The 17,382-nt window shown below is 42.5% G+C and overlaps 1 protein-coding gene across 1 annotated transcript; it reads right to left on the bottom strand.

The window, feature by feature from the left end:
* Positions 1-3,690: 3,690 nt before the first annotated feature.
* Positions 3,691-16,341, bottom strand: C6H11orf53 (chromosome 6 C11orf53 homolog). Its single transcript, XM_042477222.1, has 5 exons — positions 16,223-16,341; positions 12,188-12,297; positions 6,179-6,221; positions 5,074-5,372; positions 3,691-4,126 (listed from the first exon to the last, which is right to left on the bottom strand). Exons 1-5 carry the CDS (start codon positions 16,230-16,232, stop codon positions 3,719-3,721), a joined length of 870 nt encoding a protein of 289 aa, XP_042333156.1. The 5' UTR covers positions 16,233-16,341; the 3' UTR covers positions 3,691-3,718.
* Positions 16,342-17,382: the final 1,041 nt, after the last annotated feature.

Consider the following 17,382-nt stretch of genomic DNA (forward strand, 5'->3'; position numbering starts at 1 on the left):
TTTGCTACGTCTACACTGTAGAAATAATGCAGTTTGACCCTACTTTAAGTGCTTTTTGGAGCACAACAGCTGTAAAAACACTTTAATTTCCCTTCCAGAAACTGTGTTGGTCTACAGTTATCTTCAATTTGTGGCATATGGTCTCATACATATGTGTATATGAGTTGCAGTCCCAGAGAAGGGGGCATGCTGCACTCTGTACATGCTTCAAAGTGTTCTTGTCTTTGTCATTAGGACTCAGAAAGGGTGAGATCCTGGGTGCTTCTAGGAATAGGATGGTCAACTACTTATTAGCTTAAGGTGGCGCTTGTAGGTTTTCGCTTCCTCCGTTTATCGCACAACAACCCGGTGTGGCTGTTTAGGCTGAGAGAGTGTGACTGGCCCAGGGTCAGCCAGTGCATTACAGGATGCTGTGTAGTTTTGAATTTGAATTTCTTAATTCCCAACAGACCACTGCTAGTTCCTTGGTTTGACTCAACTGGACTTTCCTTATTTTTCCCCAAGGAAACTCAGTGCCAAAACACACTGCGGAAATAATCCAGTTTGAAACCACTTTAAGTGCCCTGACTCAAGGCTATGGAATTTTGGGAATTGTAGTTTTAAGAGATATTTAGCCTTCTCTGCCAGAGAATGCTAGTGCCACACCAAACTACAGTTCCCAGGATTTGCTAGCACTGAGCCGTCGGAGTTAAAGTGATGTCAAACTAGATGATTTCTACAGTATGGCTCCAGTTCAGGAAGGAGAATTTCACATCCTTCTAGATACTACTGGATTGCAACTCCCAGCAGCAATAGCCAATGGCGAGGTGTGATACCGTGAGCAGTCAATCAACATCTGAAGGGTCATGCAATTCCCATCATTGCTCTAGATCATTGCAGGACATTGGGTTGCAACTCCCAGCATCCCCCTGCCAGTGGTGGGAATTGCAGAGACAGAAAGTTAGCTGACTAAACCCCTTTGTTATCTGTTCCCCAACTGGTGATAGCCAATCTGTGTTGGATTGCAACTCCCGTCATTGGTGGCCAATGTGGGGCAGTCTGCCTGAGAATGTTGGGAGTTGCAGTCCAAAGTGCAAGGAAGGCACCAGGTTGGGGGAAGGCCACCTTATCTCTTTGCCCCTGAACTGTGCATTGCAGTTGCAGATAGGATCAGAGAGCTCATGGGCTTTTTGGTTATCTGAGCTAAATCTGGGCCAAGCCAAGCTCATGGCGTCTGCTTTCCTTGATCCGTTTGTCTCGGGGGCAAAGTCCACAAGGACTTGACTACACTCGAATATATATATATATATATATATTCCTCCACAGGTCTTGCAAGACAAGATGTGGCAAGTGCCCAAGGTAACTTGAAGACGTTGGGTCAGCTGCACAGAAAGAGAGAGAAAGTGAGCCTGCAGGGATTGTGTTTCCATTTATGCAAGTCCAAACAGGATTTGGAAAGCAATGCAAGATATCCAAAGCAGGGAAGGAATGCCGAACCATGAGTGGGTTTGGCAGGACATCTGAACGGATGGCACTGAGGTCCCGTCCAAACTGGAAAGATCCCTTCTTCTTATCAGGGGCTGGGCAGATGGTTATCACATTGCTGGGCACAGTAAAGTAACTGGTTATCCCATTGCTGCCACAGCAAAGTAACTTGCTATCCCATTGCTGGGCGTAGCAAAGTAACTGGTTATCCCTTGCTGGACATATCAAAGTAACGGGTGCAAAGTATAGCTGACTATCAAAAAAAGAAGAGGTCTCATGTAAACCTGGGACAAATATCCCTTCTGCCCAATGGTAACCTTGGCTCAAAACTCAACACCTTTTTAGCCAGTCTTGGCATAACCTTTCTTAAAGATACAAATTGGCCTCCTTGGAGAAAGCAAATATTTTACCACCAGGAAGAATTTCTTGCATGTTGTATGTACCCTGCAGCAAAACAGAAAGTGCCATTTTCCAAAGGAACATAAAGTGTTATGAAAAGGCTTTCTAATCCCGCTATGACAGAACTAGGAAATGTACATATCTCTAATACAGTAAAAAGTGTTCATCGTATAAATGTGTACCAATTTGCCATACTTTATTATCACAGGGGGAAACCCTCCTCCATCAACTTTATCCGCTGCAGATGCCCTTCTTGCATTCCCCATGGGATCATCGCATATTGCAAAGGACTTGGGATGCAAGACCACTACCTTCCATTTCAGTTTAAGTGGGATTCTGGTGAGCATATTTTGGGGCACTTGCCATAGATCCCATACTAGTGGAAGATGTTGAGTTTCCCAGGAGTGGAAAATCAAGTAGTAAGAGCCTATATTGCATTATCTTTTTCTTTGGTAAACACTGCCCCCTAATGCCCAGATTGGTGAATGTCACACAGAAAAAATGATCACAGCTGACCTGGAAATAATGTGGATTTAATTCCTACCATTGGGTTCTTCCAAACTGCCAGGACCAGATTATCAATGGTTCATTTGGAACAATAGCTCCAGGCCCCACACAAACTAGGAGCCCAGTGCTGAAGGGGAAAGGATATAGTCTGCTTCTTGTTCTTTCTCCAGTTATTTCCTGAACCTTTCCTCGGTTTTTGACAGTGTCGATTTATGCTTGAGTAATGAGCAAAAAATCTATGGGACGAAGCTCTTAATTTCGTCAAAACGCAGGGTTGAAAATGAGTTTACAGTGCTGAGTTTTGTGATGCTGTCCATTATACTCACTATTTTTAAAAACGAATTCATTTCATTAATTAATAGGTCACATGAGTACAGAAAGAGACAGCATGGTGCAATGGTTTGAGTGGTAGATTATGACTCTGGAGACCAGGGTTCGATTCCCCACTCAGCCATAAAAACTACTGGGCAAGTCACAGGCCTCCAACCCCAACCTTTAATGGAAAAAAGAGAATAAATGGTTAGGGATTTGTAAAGGATTCATTCCAGCAGAAAAGAGCGAAGCAGCTGCCCAGATGTTGAAACAGGCAAAGTTGTTGCTGGTGTGCAGAGAGCTCCCCCTGGTGCCCATGAAATCTCTGTGAAAGAAACCCACCGTCTTTGTGGTGCTTGTTGTGTATGTGTTGATGTGATCTTGCTTGAACATCTGTGGTCCCTACATGCACCAACCACAACTCCCTTTGCATGGCGCACCATTTTCCCTCCTCCTTTCCACAGAAGGGATGTTGTGAAAGATGGACAACGCAGGGAACGAGTAGGGATGGAAAGAATATTTGCAATTATTGGTTTCCAGGTTGAAAAACAAATGTCCCAACAATATGGAAACCTTGTCACAAAGAATAGCAATGGGCTTGTGTGTGGTTTCCTCACTATTCGAATGTCCTGATGTATTGTGGAGGAATGCAGAGAAAATGATGTGGTTTGTTGTGAAGGATTTCTGCTGCAGAGAAATGCACATGCGGCTATTTTGTGCAAAACAAAAAACAAAAAAATCCAGCAACCTAAATTGTGTAAACTGCACTGCTGAGTAATTCCTCTACAACATTTTGAGATGTTCAAATATGGGGAGAAATATTCGTTTGCTCCCGCAATGCAGAAAAACTGCAGCGATCACTTGTCCTCTGAAGAAAGGATGAAATAGTCAAGGATGTACTCTCTTGGTAAGCAGCGTTGACTATGTAAGATGTGTCTTCAGCCCAAAATGAAAGATGGGTCACTCTTCATGCCAAAATCTCAGTATTTGCTTATTTTTATTATTTCTTAAAGTGGCTTTGGTTTTCCCTGTTGGTTTAGTAAGTCCTTCGGCATTCGTATGACCCCCAGAGTGGGTTTCCATCTTCCTTTGGCCAAAGAGAGCTGCTGTCATTGAGAGATGTTGTTGTTGCATCTGAGGGATCTTCTGAGGAAGCGTGGAATCCCTTTGGGGTGAGGTCGCTGGCCACTGGGGCCATAAAAGATGAGAAAGGATATGAGGAGGAAGCGGAGTAGCCAGTCGCATAGTGGACATCTTCAAGCGCGTGGAAGGAATAGGCTTGTGTTCCAGAGATGGAGGAACTCCAGCTGGGGCTTCGGTACTGGGAAGATGTTCCTGCTTCGTGAGAGGAAAGACAACTGGTGGATGGAGGTACCTGGAGGGATTCTGAACAGGTATCTGATGGGCTGAGGCTGTCAGGTAAGGTCTGGTCCCAGGTGTCCCTCTGAGAAGAAGACAAAGAAACACAGCTTCAACAACATGGAGAAAGCAAATGGAGGAGAGGTGGAGAAAGTGAGGACCACAGGCTCAGAGTGACCAGATGTCATCACCAAAAGAAGGACAAGGCACCTCAAAATGAGGTAATTCAAAAAACCACACATGTCTATGAAGGTGGTGGGATGGAGAGACAGCCCTCTTTCCTATGGGCAGGCTCATAGTAGGAGGTATGATATTTTAGGTAACCTGGACATATAGTATAGGGCTTTACAAGTCATAATCAGCACTTTGAATTGTGCCCAGAAACAAACTGGTAGCCAATGAAGCTGTTTCAACAAGGGAGTTATACAGTGCGCCCTTGCTTTACACTGAGGATCCATTTCGAACTCCCCCGCGTAAAGCAAATACTGCCTATGCTCAAGCCCCATTTAAATGAATGGGGTTCATGCACATGGCAGTATGGCGGTGCAGTGGTACGGTGGTACACCCGCGCCATGGGTGCGCGCCCCATTCATCCCTATGAGAGGCGCCGCCCCTTCTCCCCACGCAGCTTTCAGCATATACTGAAAGCCGCGTAACGCATGTATGTTCCCTGTAACCAGCCCCAGTTAGCAATCTGGCCACAGCATCTTGGACTCGCCACAATCTCTGAGCAGTTTCCAAAGGCAGCCCCACATAAACTGTGTTACAGTAGTTCAGATGTGATATAACTATGCATGTGTCAGCATGGCCAGATCTAACACCTCAAGTGTTGTCTTGTCTTTTTAGTGTTGATACTGTTGTTGTTGTGTGCCTTCAAGTTGTTTCTGACTTATGATGATGCTAAGGCAATCCTATCATGGAGTTTTCTTGGCAAGATTTGTTCAGAGGAGGTTTGCCATTGCCTTCCCCTGAGGCTGAGAGATTGTGACTTGCCCAAGGCTACCCAGTGGGTTTCACGGCTGAGCTACTTACGGCTAAAATGTGGGCTGAGTCGCTTGGAAAAGATGGCACAACCGACGTCAATGGTGAGGCTCCAAAGAGCGAGGATGCTCCAGAGGTGACTGAGGTGGCGCGGTGATCAACATATTGGTCAATGAAATGGGTGTCCAGGAGGGAAGGATAACCTTGAACCACTGGAGAATCGTACGCAAATGGCTTTGCGACGAGGGAGGAAGCATAGACATCACTTGAGATCTGCTTATTGGTTTGCAAATCCATCTCTGCCATGAGGGACCTTCGGATTCCGTAGTAACTGGACATGGTGGAGGAACCTTTATGGGCAATGGAGAAATTGGGATTACCATTTTGGAAAAAAAGAGGTGAACTGAAGTAGGAACACTATGCAGAGGAATCTAAAGTGTTTATATTGGAACTATCATCTGATTTTGCTGTTAGTTTTGTGCCTTCAAGTTGTTTCTGACTTACAGTGACCCTAAGGAGAACCCATCATGGGGTTTTCTTGGCAATTTTTTTCAGAGGGGTTTCCCATTGCCTTCTCCTGAGGCTGAGAGAGTGTGACTTGCTCAAGGTCACCCAATGGGTTTCATGGTTGAGCTGGGAATCACATTCAAACCACTACAGCCTAAATAAACCTTTTTTTGGCTGAAGCTCAGATATAATGGTGACATCAGGTCATTTCCAATCACCCTTTTGTCTGAAATACATCCCAAAACACATTAATCCCATTTTGGGGGAAGTCAGGATATAAATTCAATCAATCAATCAATCAATAAAATCTCGGGGTGTTAAGGTTCCAGATATAGGTAGAAAAGTATTTTCACCCATTTGAGAGTGTTTTGTCATGGCTTTCAGGTGGCAACCATCCATTTTTTAAAAGGGGGAACTTCATCTTTACTGTCACGTCTCTCATATTCATTATAAGATTGCTTATTTCTTTTCTTTTTAATGGGAAGGAGGGAGAAAGGGATCAAAACTTTAATGCTCATGTGCTTTGTTGGTTTCCCAGAGTCGTAATCCAACAACGCACAACTCACTACTGTACTGCCTTTCCTAAGATCACTGGAGGAACATATGCAGATGTAATAAAAGTATTTTCCTGGGTGGGGGATATACTTACCTGGCAATGGGACAAATGACGACTGGGTTGTGGTGACACTACCCTGTAAAGGACAAAACAGGGTGTTAAATATATATAAACACTCAAACCAGTATGCCATGCTGGCTCTTTTGTAAAGGCATATCATTAAACATCAAAGTCAGAATCATCCAGGCCATAGTATTTCCAGTTTCTATGTAAGGGTTTGAAAACCAAGGCAGTGAACCTATGGGAAGAAAATCAACTCATTTTAAACATGGGGCAGGAAGAAAGTTCAATGGATACTATTGACCATTCCAAAGACAAATGAATGGGCCCCAGAGCAAACCAAGCCTGAACTCTCCCTAGAAGCCAAAATGACTGAAATGAGGCTGTTGTACTTTTGACATACAATGAGATGATGTGACTCAGGGGGAAAAATAATGCTTGGTAAAGGGGGCAGGTAAAGAAGAAGACTGCTTTTTAGATATATTGATTCAATCAGGAAACGCATGGCATTCCTGAGTTTGCAAGATTTGAGTGATATTGATGACATTCTGAAGGTGTCTCAGGCTGCATCCGCACTGCGGAAATAATCCACTTTGACACCACTTCAACCTCCATGGCTCAGTGGTATAGAATTCTGGGAACTGTAGTTTTGTGAGATATTTCGCCTTCTCTGTCTGAATTCTCTGATGCCAAAACTCAGGATTTCATAAGATGGAGCCATGGCAGTTAAAGAGGTGTGAAAACTACATTAATCCTGCAGTGCATTTTACTATGCCATTGTATTTAATGGGACTCGAGCATCCATAGAATTTGGTATCACTTTGTTCATTTTTGTTTTGCCATTTTCGTGTTCAGCAATGTTTCTGCCTGTTTGGATTTTGCTACTGCTTCCCACTCTTCTATAGTTTTCAGGTGCAATTGAAAAAGTAACATTTCCAATTTCGACTCAAGGGCAGCTATCAACAACAACAAAGACTTCTACTATAGATAAGATTCTCAACCAGAGTGGATTGCTTAACATTTGTTGCAGGTGAACATTTTTCTGACCCTTGAAAACAGTTTTTTGGCTAGAGTGTACACTTTGCAACGGATTAGTCACACTTTTACGCTGCAAGAGATCCTTAGTACCCACTCTTGATTTGTATATTTAAATCATTTTGGATCATGGAAGGTCCTGACAGATATAAAATAGATTAAAGCAGATTGAATTTAATGCTCTTCCATACCGACTAATACCAAAAGACTGGGGATATTGTAGAAGACTTGCATACCATATGGAGATGCCCAGATGAAGTTTCCTGAGCACTCACTTCATTTTGGACAAGCTCATTGGTTTGGATGATATATCATAATACATCTCACTGGAAATAGACAATGATGTTCAGCAAAGTGGAAGGCAGTAGAAAGAGAGGAAGACCGATTCAATCTAGGAAGCTTTCTTCTGTCTCCAGAATATTCAAGCAAGAGCTGAGCTGGGCTTTCATTTTAATTTCATAAGCCAAAGCAGACTTAACAACAGACATGACAACAACAACATTCACTCACTTCCCATCCCCAAAAAACATATCCAGGGATAGCCATGTTGGCCATACAGCAAAGTATAATAACATCCAAAACCCACAAGATAGAGATACTTTTATTGGGCCAACTGAAATTACTTTATCCAGATTGAGATACCTCTCAAATTAATGATCTTTTTGAGTTGCTAATGGAATTTAAATGTTATTTCCTAGACTTTATGGCCCACTGTCTGCCAGACATCAAGTGGCCAGAAGGAATAGTTGCCTGATCCCTTCATGTCATCTTAACTAAAAACCACAGCTACAACACCTTGACAAAGTGCTGTGACTCTAACATGGTAACAATTTTCTTCCTCCTGTATGATCTTTAACACCTTTGCCTGAAGAAGAAGCAAGTAAAAGCTTTGAAAGCTTTCAACCTGTATTTTGTGCACTTTGGTTGTTCCAATAAAAGTATCATTGTCTTGTGGGTTTTGGATGTGGTTGAACTTTTCCATCACAAGTGAAACAAGCTGAGCCCAAGTTCAGGACTTGCTTCATCTTGAAGGCAGGATGATGGAGTGTCTCTCTCCTTTTGGAACAAATCAGACTGTTGTCTTACTATCTACTTTTCCACGCCGAGACCATCAAACATGAGATGACTGCCAGAGAGGACACGTTCCCATTGGTTTGGAACCTGGAGTGTCAGAGTATAATTTCCCCCATTTTGCATATGGCAAACAGGAGTTTCCTGCCGTGGCAAGCAACCAAATTTAGAGGTTTAAATTTGAATTAAAATTTGCCAGTGTCAAGACTTCCTTTTGGTTAGCATCTCTCAGCTCCCACCTGGGCATGTGCTCATCCAGGAAAATAAGCTCATCATCTCAACATAGTTACAAGCTACACTTATTGAGAAATAAAAATAATGTGCACAACAAAGGTAACTGAATATTGCCAGCCTATTGAGATGGACATCTTTATGAAGATTTGTATTGAAACTGACACAGTTTGCTCTTAGGAATATAAGAACTTGTCTTACATATCTAACTCAGGGGTGGGCATTATGTGGCCCTCTGGATGTTCTTGGGCTGCAATTCCCAGCAGCCCTGGTGAGGATTGCCAGTGATGAGTAATGCTGGGAGATATGATCTGACAAGAGCCGGGAAGCCACATAATCTCCACCTCTGATCTAGACCAGTCTTCTGCCTTAAACAATGGCTATACTGTCCTAGAATGAGGGACATGGTGGTCCATCATATCCAGTGGGCACCAGTTGTGGTGGGAGGTTGATTTAACCCAATACAATGGGGTCCCTGGCATCTGCTTGGGTTTGGGTCAATCCCCCACTCAGTGGATATCAAAATTTGTGGCTGCTCAAGTCCCATTAAACACAGTGGCATGCTAAAATGGCATCCCTTATATAAAAATCAAGGTTTGCTTTTTAGGATTTACATCTTTTTATGAATATTTGCAAGCCGTGGATGGTTGAATCTGTGGATATAGAGAGCCAACTGTCTTGTTTGCACTGACTGGATGTTGACCTCCAGGCTGAAGTCTTCTCAGCAACTTGTACTTGATCCTTGGGCAGAATTTAGAACTTGGGCAGTTTAAGTCATCAAGAATTTTATCTCCCTTGCAACATCATAGCATAGAATCATAGAGTTGGAAGAGATCTCAAGGGCCATCCAGTTCAACCTCCTGCCATGCAGGAAGGCACAATCAAAGCACTCCTCCAAAGAAGGAGATTCACTCTTACTCTCAGGAAGTTCTTCCCAATGTTGAGGTGGAATCTCTTTTCCTGTAGCTTGAGTCAATTGCTCCGTGTCCTATTCTCTGGAGCAGCAGAAAGCAAGCTTGCTCCATCCTCAATATGACATTCCTTCAAATGTTTAAACATGGCTATCATATCACCTCTTGACCTTCTGTTCTCCAGGCTAAATATACCCAGATCCCTAAGGGCTTGTTGGTTTCTAGGTCTTGCACCATTTTGCTCACCCTCCTCTGGACATGCTCCAGCTTCTCAACATCAGCGATTTGCAAGAGTCAGTGCAATGCAGTGGTTTGAGCCACTGGACTAGGACATTGGGTGACTCCCTGCTCTGCCATGGAAACCTTCTGGGGTCTAATCTGCATTGCAGAACTAATGCAGAACTGACACCACTTTAACTGTCAAGGCTCAATGCTATGGAATTCTGTGATTTGTCGTTTGTTGTGGCACCAGAGCTTTCTGACAAGAGAAACCTAAATAGCTCCCAACACTACAAACCCCATAATTCCATAGCACTGAGCTGTGACGGTTAAAACAATGTCAAACTGCATGTATTTCTGCAGTGCAGATTAGTCCTGGGTGACCTTGGGCAAGTCATACTCTCTCAGCCTCAGAGGAAGGCAAAGGCAAATTCCCTCTGAACCAATCTTGCCAAGAAAACCCTGTTACAGGTTCACCTTAGGTATCCATAAGTTGGAAACGACTTGAAAGCGCACAATAACAACAACATTTGTTTTGACTGCACCCTAGTCTGAGATCAGTTAGTTATACATACTTTAAAAAATAAGATGATAGTAAATAGTTCCTCAGCTGCACGGTGTCCGCTCTTGCATAATGGTAGCTTTTTAGCCCACTGAGATTTGGGGGGGTCATTTAGAGTGCAGAGGGCACAAAGCAACCACTAAACATGCCCTGGCAAACCATCATTAAAATATAAATTTACAGTGGCACACAGTGCGTATTTCAAAAAGGAATGCCCGCAGGCTCCTGAAATAATCTTTGTTGGAAATAGCTTGCCTATAGCAGGCAGAGCCAAGCAGGTGCTGTGTGCCGGCATGCCGCTTGGTTAACAGTAAACCATGATCCTCAAGAATTTTGGCTTGCACGGCCCTCGCCACCATTCCTGGGAAATCCAAAGTGCAAACAGTGTGCACCGCATTGCCATGCAAATGTGGCTGCAATGGTTATTTGGAAGATAAAAGTTGTACATTCCGGCACCCCAAAGAACGCCTAGTGTCTTGCAGCTCCAGCTGCTTTTACACACAGAGACCCACATACTGGCATCTGTCAGAAAGGGCATTTTGTTTTAACAAATTGGAGGGTTAACCAACACACGGAGGATCAGTTCTGAGGAAAAGGTGGTTCCTCATTCATAGATAGTGTGCATCCCATGCCCAAGCGCCTGCTGTTTGCTTTAAAGCTTACAGTGTACATTTTGTGGCAATGCACATACACACGGTTGCATGTCCAACAAGCAAGAAGGCTATCTGTACAAACAAGGACGTTTGCCCAGTGCTGTAGCCTTTGAACAGAGCTGAACAGGCCTATTAACAATTGCTCTAAGCATAATGTAACAAAGTACTGCATCATCCAAAACCCACAAAACAGGGATACCTTTATTGGGCCAACCAAAATGCACATTAAAGGTATCAATGGGTTGATTTTGGATGCTGCAGTACTTTGCTATATGGCTACCCCACAATATGTTTCGTAATATAACGAATATAAATATAAATTATAAAACAAATAAAAATATCAATTACATTTTCATAAGATAACAGGAGAGGCATGAACCAGGATGTTTGATTCCCCTTTTGGCCAGGAGGACATGCTATACTGGGGGATTCTAGGATTTGCAGACTGCTTCTTCCCTCGTTAGTTTTAAAACTGAATTAAAAACGTTCTTATTTTCTAAAGTATTTGGCACTTACATGTTTTATAATCATGTATATTTGATTGTTGTTGCTGACTTATGGCGACCCTATGGGTGAACCTATCATGGGGTTTTCTTGGCAGGTTTTTTTCCAGAAGTGGTTTTGCCATTGCCATCCTCTGAGGCTGAGAGAATGTGACTTGGCCAAGGTCACCCAGTAGGTTTCATAACTCGGTGGGGATTCAAACCCTGGTCTGAACGCCATGCTGGGTCATGTACTGGTTAGTTTGTTTTATATTATATTGTATTTTTATCTTATCTAGCTAGTTTGTTTTATCATGGTGCTGTATAGTTTTATTTTATTATTCCCTCCTTCCTTCTGTGTGTGTGTGTGTGTGTGTAAATGCATGCCAATTGTTTACAGTTGTTGTACTTGTAAAGAGCCATGCAAACTGATGGTACTATATAAATAAACAATGATGATGATGATGATACCACTACCTTTTCCAGGCTCTGAGGACAACCATGATGATGATGATGATATTGGTCATGGTCATAATCGTGATCTAAGGCTGACTTCAGTGTTCACATTCTGAATACACTTTAAAATAGTTAAAATCCATCTTTGGGGGAGGCGGGGAGCAGGTTGTGTTACAGAAGTTAACATTTGCATCCTTTAGGGTTTACCTGGCAATTCTTAGTGTTTTATCAGGTCTCAGATATGAAAATTCTTAAGTGGCTGTTAAATATGAAACACCAGTCTTCTGCATGCCAATAGAATGACAAAATCACCCTGTTCTAGAAAGTCTCCAACCACACACCAAACAGACCCAGGCTTGCCTCACTTTAGGTGCCTCCAGACCACAAGCCCTGGGATTTTAGGTGCCCAAATATTCACTTACATTCAGCCGTGAGTTGCTCGTCTGTCTCAAACGCTTCTCAGCCAACAGGTCCTTCACTGTGTGCTTCACCCGGACGCCTTGATAAATGCGTTTGCCATAGTCTGCAGGGACTGAGCAAAAGGATGAAGAAGCATCAGCATACAGGACGTCAAAAAGGGAAGAGATCTTGTGAAGGGGAGGCCCTGATACGTAAGGATGCTCTGATTTCCCCAGACCTGATTCACCATAGCCAGACATGTAATTCACTATCTAAATGCAGAGCTGGCTCTGTTGTTCAGAAGAGTGGGGCAGATTTTGTAGAATTTTGGGTGTCAAAACAGTGTAGACATCTTTAGGTATCAGGTAAAAATGGGAAAAGTTAGCTTTTTAGACCACTAGCAGAATCCACTCCAGGCTCCAAACTGTTCTTGGAGCTCTCCATGGTGCTCAATTCAATCCCTAAACTATGTTCCACACTTGGAATATCTCCTCTGAATCTTCTTTAAATTTGGATAAACCACTGGAGTGGATCCACCAGCAGCTGGCATGGAAGATGCCAGCTGTGGTACAGGGTCAGCTAATTTGGAAGTGTGAAAAGGTGTGCATTGCTGAGGTACTTGGAGATCCACTAGCTAGGGAAAGTTTCTTCATGCCCGCAGAAGCTGCCTGGGGCTCCAAAGATGAGTCTGGGTCTTTTAAAAAATTATCAGACCATTAATATTTCAAATAAGTTGAAATGTTTCCTCAAGGGCAAATGAAGAGCCATCTGGGACAGGCTCAATGCCATCTCCCAGGATAGTGGATCCCCCTGCCACAAACATCTCCTTCTTGTATAACACTGAGTCAAAATATCCTCAATGCATTTTCCTGTCCCATTCACAGGTTGTAATGTTGAGGAAGTCATTTTATCCAGTTTTCTACATCAAGAAGCAACAGTTGTTTGGATTTAACAGCAAATGCAATTCTTCAAGGGGGAGCTGTCATTTTCTTCCCATAGATGTCCATGGTATCAACTCAACTCAAGAATCAACATATTTGAAATGAATGCTGGAGGACAGCTCTGCGGATACCTTGAACTGCCAAAAAGACCAATAAATGGGTCCCAGAGCCAATCAAGCCTGAACTCTTCCTAGAAACCAGGATGACTAAAGTGATACTATTAGTCTGTTACACATAGGACATATCACGAGAAGACATAATTCATTAGAAAATACAATAATGGTTGACAAGGTAGAAGGCAGTAAGAAAAGAAGAAGAACCCACTACAAGCGAATCCACTCCAGCACAGCCCTGATTTTGCAAGACCAGAAAAGTGCTATTGATAACAAGGTGACTTGACACTCTTTCATTAATAGGATTGCCATAGGTTAAAGTCAACCTGAGCGCCATTAACAGCAATAAATTAATTATTTATAACATTATAACCCTGATGCTCCTTGATGATATATGACTCCCCCCTATATGTACAGCATTATCGAGCACATTTAGCTGGCCTGGATTTGATGTATGGTTTTAATCTGTATTTTGAAATGTTTTTATTGAAGTTTTATTTCTGTATTGCAATTTTTATCCTGTATTTTGTATTTGATATTGCCATTTTTACCTGTATACCGCTATGACCAACATGGAATAGTGGTTTATAAATTAAACTTATTATTATTATTATTATTATTATTATTATTATTATTATTATTTCACTCCCTGCAATGCCAGAAATGTGGAGACCGAAGGAAATGTTCATTTCTTAGAATTCAGATTCTGCCACTGTTTTCTTCCAAACAGAAAATAACAGTATTTATTTTGTTTTACTTTATTTTATTTATTTTAAATACCAGACAGCAGTTAGCAACAGGGGTGTTGGCAAGTCTCTGAATCAGCCATTTGGCTTGGTTAAGCGTGTCTCCTTTCCATAAGTATAATGATGCTCTATGCATGTGCACCATTCCCTTAAAATAAAATATATAGTGGGTTAGGGAAGAGTTACTCTCAGAAACATCATTCTGCTTGTGTCTGAGCTGTGTCTTTAAATCTGCCATTTGTTCATTCCTTTTGCTTTTAGGTCTGCCCATCCCTGCCTCTCAATCAGCCTAAGATAATGAGTTTTCCCTTTCATTCCCCCTGCTTGGGTTCAGCCCATGCACCTGTGGAAGCCGACATGGAGCTGGAGACACCTTTTAGTCAAATGTTACAGATGGGAACTTGATGTTCTGCTTAATCCTTTGGGGGAAAAAAAGATGAACATTTCCTGAGCTAAAACAAACATTCACTCCCTACTCCATTCAAGGGAACTCTTTGATCTCCTTTGAATTCTGGTTTCCCTTTCTAAATTTAGACCTTTTTGTGGGTTAGCATTGGAGCATTTGCTCTGCATAGATGACTAGGGACAGATTGGTTTTGCCCAGGGTCGAGTGGGATAGGACTGCGCAGAAGCTCTTTTCAAAAGTTAGATAAGCTACTAGAAAAAGAAGCCAGGCATCAAATGTTCAGGTCATTTCTGGATTTGGATTTCCAGTCTCAGACTCTGAAATTTCACAGGACTTAGTAATGACTCCTTGTGATGCCACAGGGAAGGACTCTGGTGATGTTACAAGGCATAGCCTTGGTGAAACCATTAGATACGATTAGGGTTACTGGTTTGGGATCATCCCAGCCCCTGAGATTTCCAGGTAAAACCAGAGACTAGAGATGATCCCTGTAATATAAGTGCTATACATTTGGTTCCATACTTGCTCAAGTTTCTCATTCAAACACACAGACAGAGAACATATTTTCCTTTTTGGAACTTAAGACAGAAATCTTAGCTAAAGGGACTGTTCCCAAATCATGGTGAAAGAAGAGATTATTCCTTCTCACTTAGGGAGATAGGACAAGGAACATTTATTCAAAGGACTCGTACTATACATACATGTGAGTACAACACTGCTGGGTGCAAATCCACAAATTTACTCTCTTCCCCTGCCTTTTCAAACTGTGGGGAAACAATGCTTCAGAAGTGCTTTAAAATAGAAGAGGGAAGATAAGCTTGGACTGGTTTTAAGGATGGAGAAGGAGAAAGCAGGGCTGGTGCAAAAGCTCAGCCAGAGCTGTCTATTAGGTGATGGCTATTGAGAAAGCAAGGGCGATGTGAAAGGCTGGGGAGGGAATTGCAGGGTATATCCATCAGGATTTGCAAGCTATATCCATCAGGAATTGGGTAGAGAGAGTAAACCATTCATGGGAAAGCCGGGGAGGGGATTGCAGGCCATTAAGTGAAGAGGCAGAGGGTTCCCTATGTCTTCGATCCATCAGGAATTGGGTAGATAGTAAGCCATGAATGGGAAGGGCACCTGATAATCTCAACATGGCAACAGGGCCAAAAAACCACAACAGGGAGAGCTAAATTTCTAACACTAATGTATAAAATAACCAGATCAGTTGTCTATGAGCCTCTTGTCTTCTTTGCCAGTGCCATGCAGCAAATTCCCAGTTGCATCTTTTGTTAATCTGGGGATAGTTTATGCTGGTGGCTCACATGTTAGTGGAGCAGCGAATACATTACAGGTTTTAACTATTTTTTAGAAGAGCTCTCCTTGGTGCTGGACCTGTTCAGGAATACGTTTTAGTACCTTCGGCCAAAGTCAAAACAATATGTGGCGCAAAGGTTTAAAACACACTAAACAACCAATCCATTTGAAACATTACTTTGAAGAAATACATTAAATGTTTATTTTAAAATTGTTTTCTTGTGTTATTCAGTTTATGCCCTGCCTCTCTCCTGGAGTGGGATCCAAGGTGGTTTACAGTAATTTAAAACAAGTTAAAATCCTATTTTGCAAAAGTTATAAATAGAATTAAGTAACAGGATCGTCACATTAACAAGAAAAACATGTACAGCAACAAGTCACTTTTGTAATATTATGACGGATAATGACAACAGTAGACTATTCTGGCAACTAAACTGCTTTAACTACTAATGGAAACTGGTTCCTTTTCATATGATGGAACCTTCCAGGCTCTGCTTTTAGATAAATGTTGCCACTTAAATGTTTGCCATGGGAGCATCACCACAACTCTTACCAGTTTCCATGATCAACACGGCAAGGGCTTTATCCTCTGAATTCAGCCGGATGCTTGGGATAGCCAGCCTTCATGAGCTTTCCGTCCAAGAATGAAGTTGCATCGCAGTCAAGTTTGCTTCTGAGCCGGACGGAAATGGTCCTCTTTTTTCCGTAATTTTAGGCGATGCCTCCGAAATGGCATTGCCTGGGATTTGTGTACATGCAAATACTTTGATGTCTGTTTAGATGCAATTTGCATGGCCAGCGAGGAGTGTGATGAAAAGGCTCTTTCAGTGGACCAAGAGGAAGGGAAAAAAAGAGAGAGAGAGATTGAGAAATAACATTAGATGTGGAGCATGGTGGTATATCATACACATAAACACACATCATACATATATCAAAATATTTGTAAGTTAAAATGATTCCAGTTCAATTATTCTATGATTTTATAAGTCCAGAATGCTTCACATTGAGCCGTGGTGGTTAAAGTTGTGTCAACCTGGATTATTTCTGCAGTGTGGATGCAGCCTAAGTCAGGGTCTACTCAATACTGAGAAACAACACTGGGCTGGAGCCAGATTACCAGCATGATTAGAGAAAACCCATTGAACCCACTGAGGCTTGACAGAGATAACTCTAAGCATGGACCCAGCCCATTAATCTTCAGGATAAACCATTCAACTTTATCAATAGTCAAATAGTTAATGTTTGCTTCCATTTGGTACTAACCTGCAGCTGCCAGGAGCTGAGCTATAGGATGGGATGGTGCAAAGCATGATGAGTTGTTTACACAAGTCCTGGTGTCATTTTCCAGCATAGCAAAGGTCAGCACAACAGACAACGCACCGTGTCAATTACAAAAAGGAGAGTCGGAGGCTTTCGTGGCCCGCATCCATAGTTTTTTGTGGGATTTTCGGGATATGTGACCATGTTATAGAAGAGTTTATTCCCGACGTTTTGCCAGCATATGCTGGTGACTCTGGGAGACCAGGGTTTGAATCCGGGCTCAGACATAAAACCCACTGGGTGACCTTGTGCAAGCCACACTCTCTCAGCCTCAGAGGACAGCAATGGCAAACCCAGTCTGATGCAACATGCCATGAAAACCCCACTTTAGTGTCGCCATAAATCAGAAACGACATGAAGGCACAAAACAACAACAATGTACTAACGCAACAC

The sequence above is a fragment of the Sceloporus undulatus genome, chromosome 6 (assembly GCF_019175285.1).
Source record: "Sceloporus undulatus isolate JIND9_A2432 ecotype Alabama chromosome 6, SceUnd_v1.1, whole genome shotgun sequence".
NCBI classification, from domain to species: domain Eukaryota; kingdom Metazoa; phylum Chordata; class Lepidosauria; order Squamata; family Phrynosomatidae; genus Sceloporus; species Sceloporus undulatus.

Bases quoted from the DNA above. Each gene is read 5' to 3' on its own strand.
- C6H11orf53 (XM_042477222.1), bottom strand. The intron at 5,373-6,178 runs GTAAGTATATCC...TTGCCCATAAAG, and splicing joins GTCATTTGTCCCATTGCCAG to GTTCCTCCACCATGTCCAGT. The intron at 4,127-5,073 runs GTAAGTAGCTCA...TCTTCTTCTCAG, and splicing joins ACTCAGCCCACATTTTAGCC to AGGGACACCTGGGACCAGAC.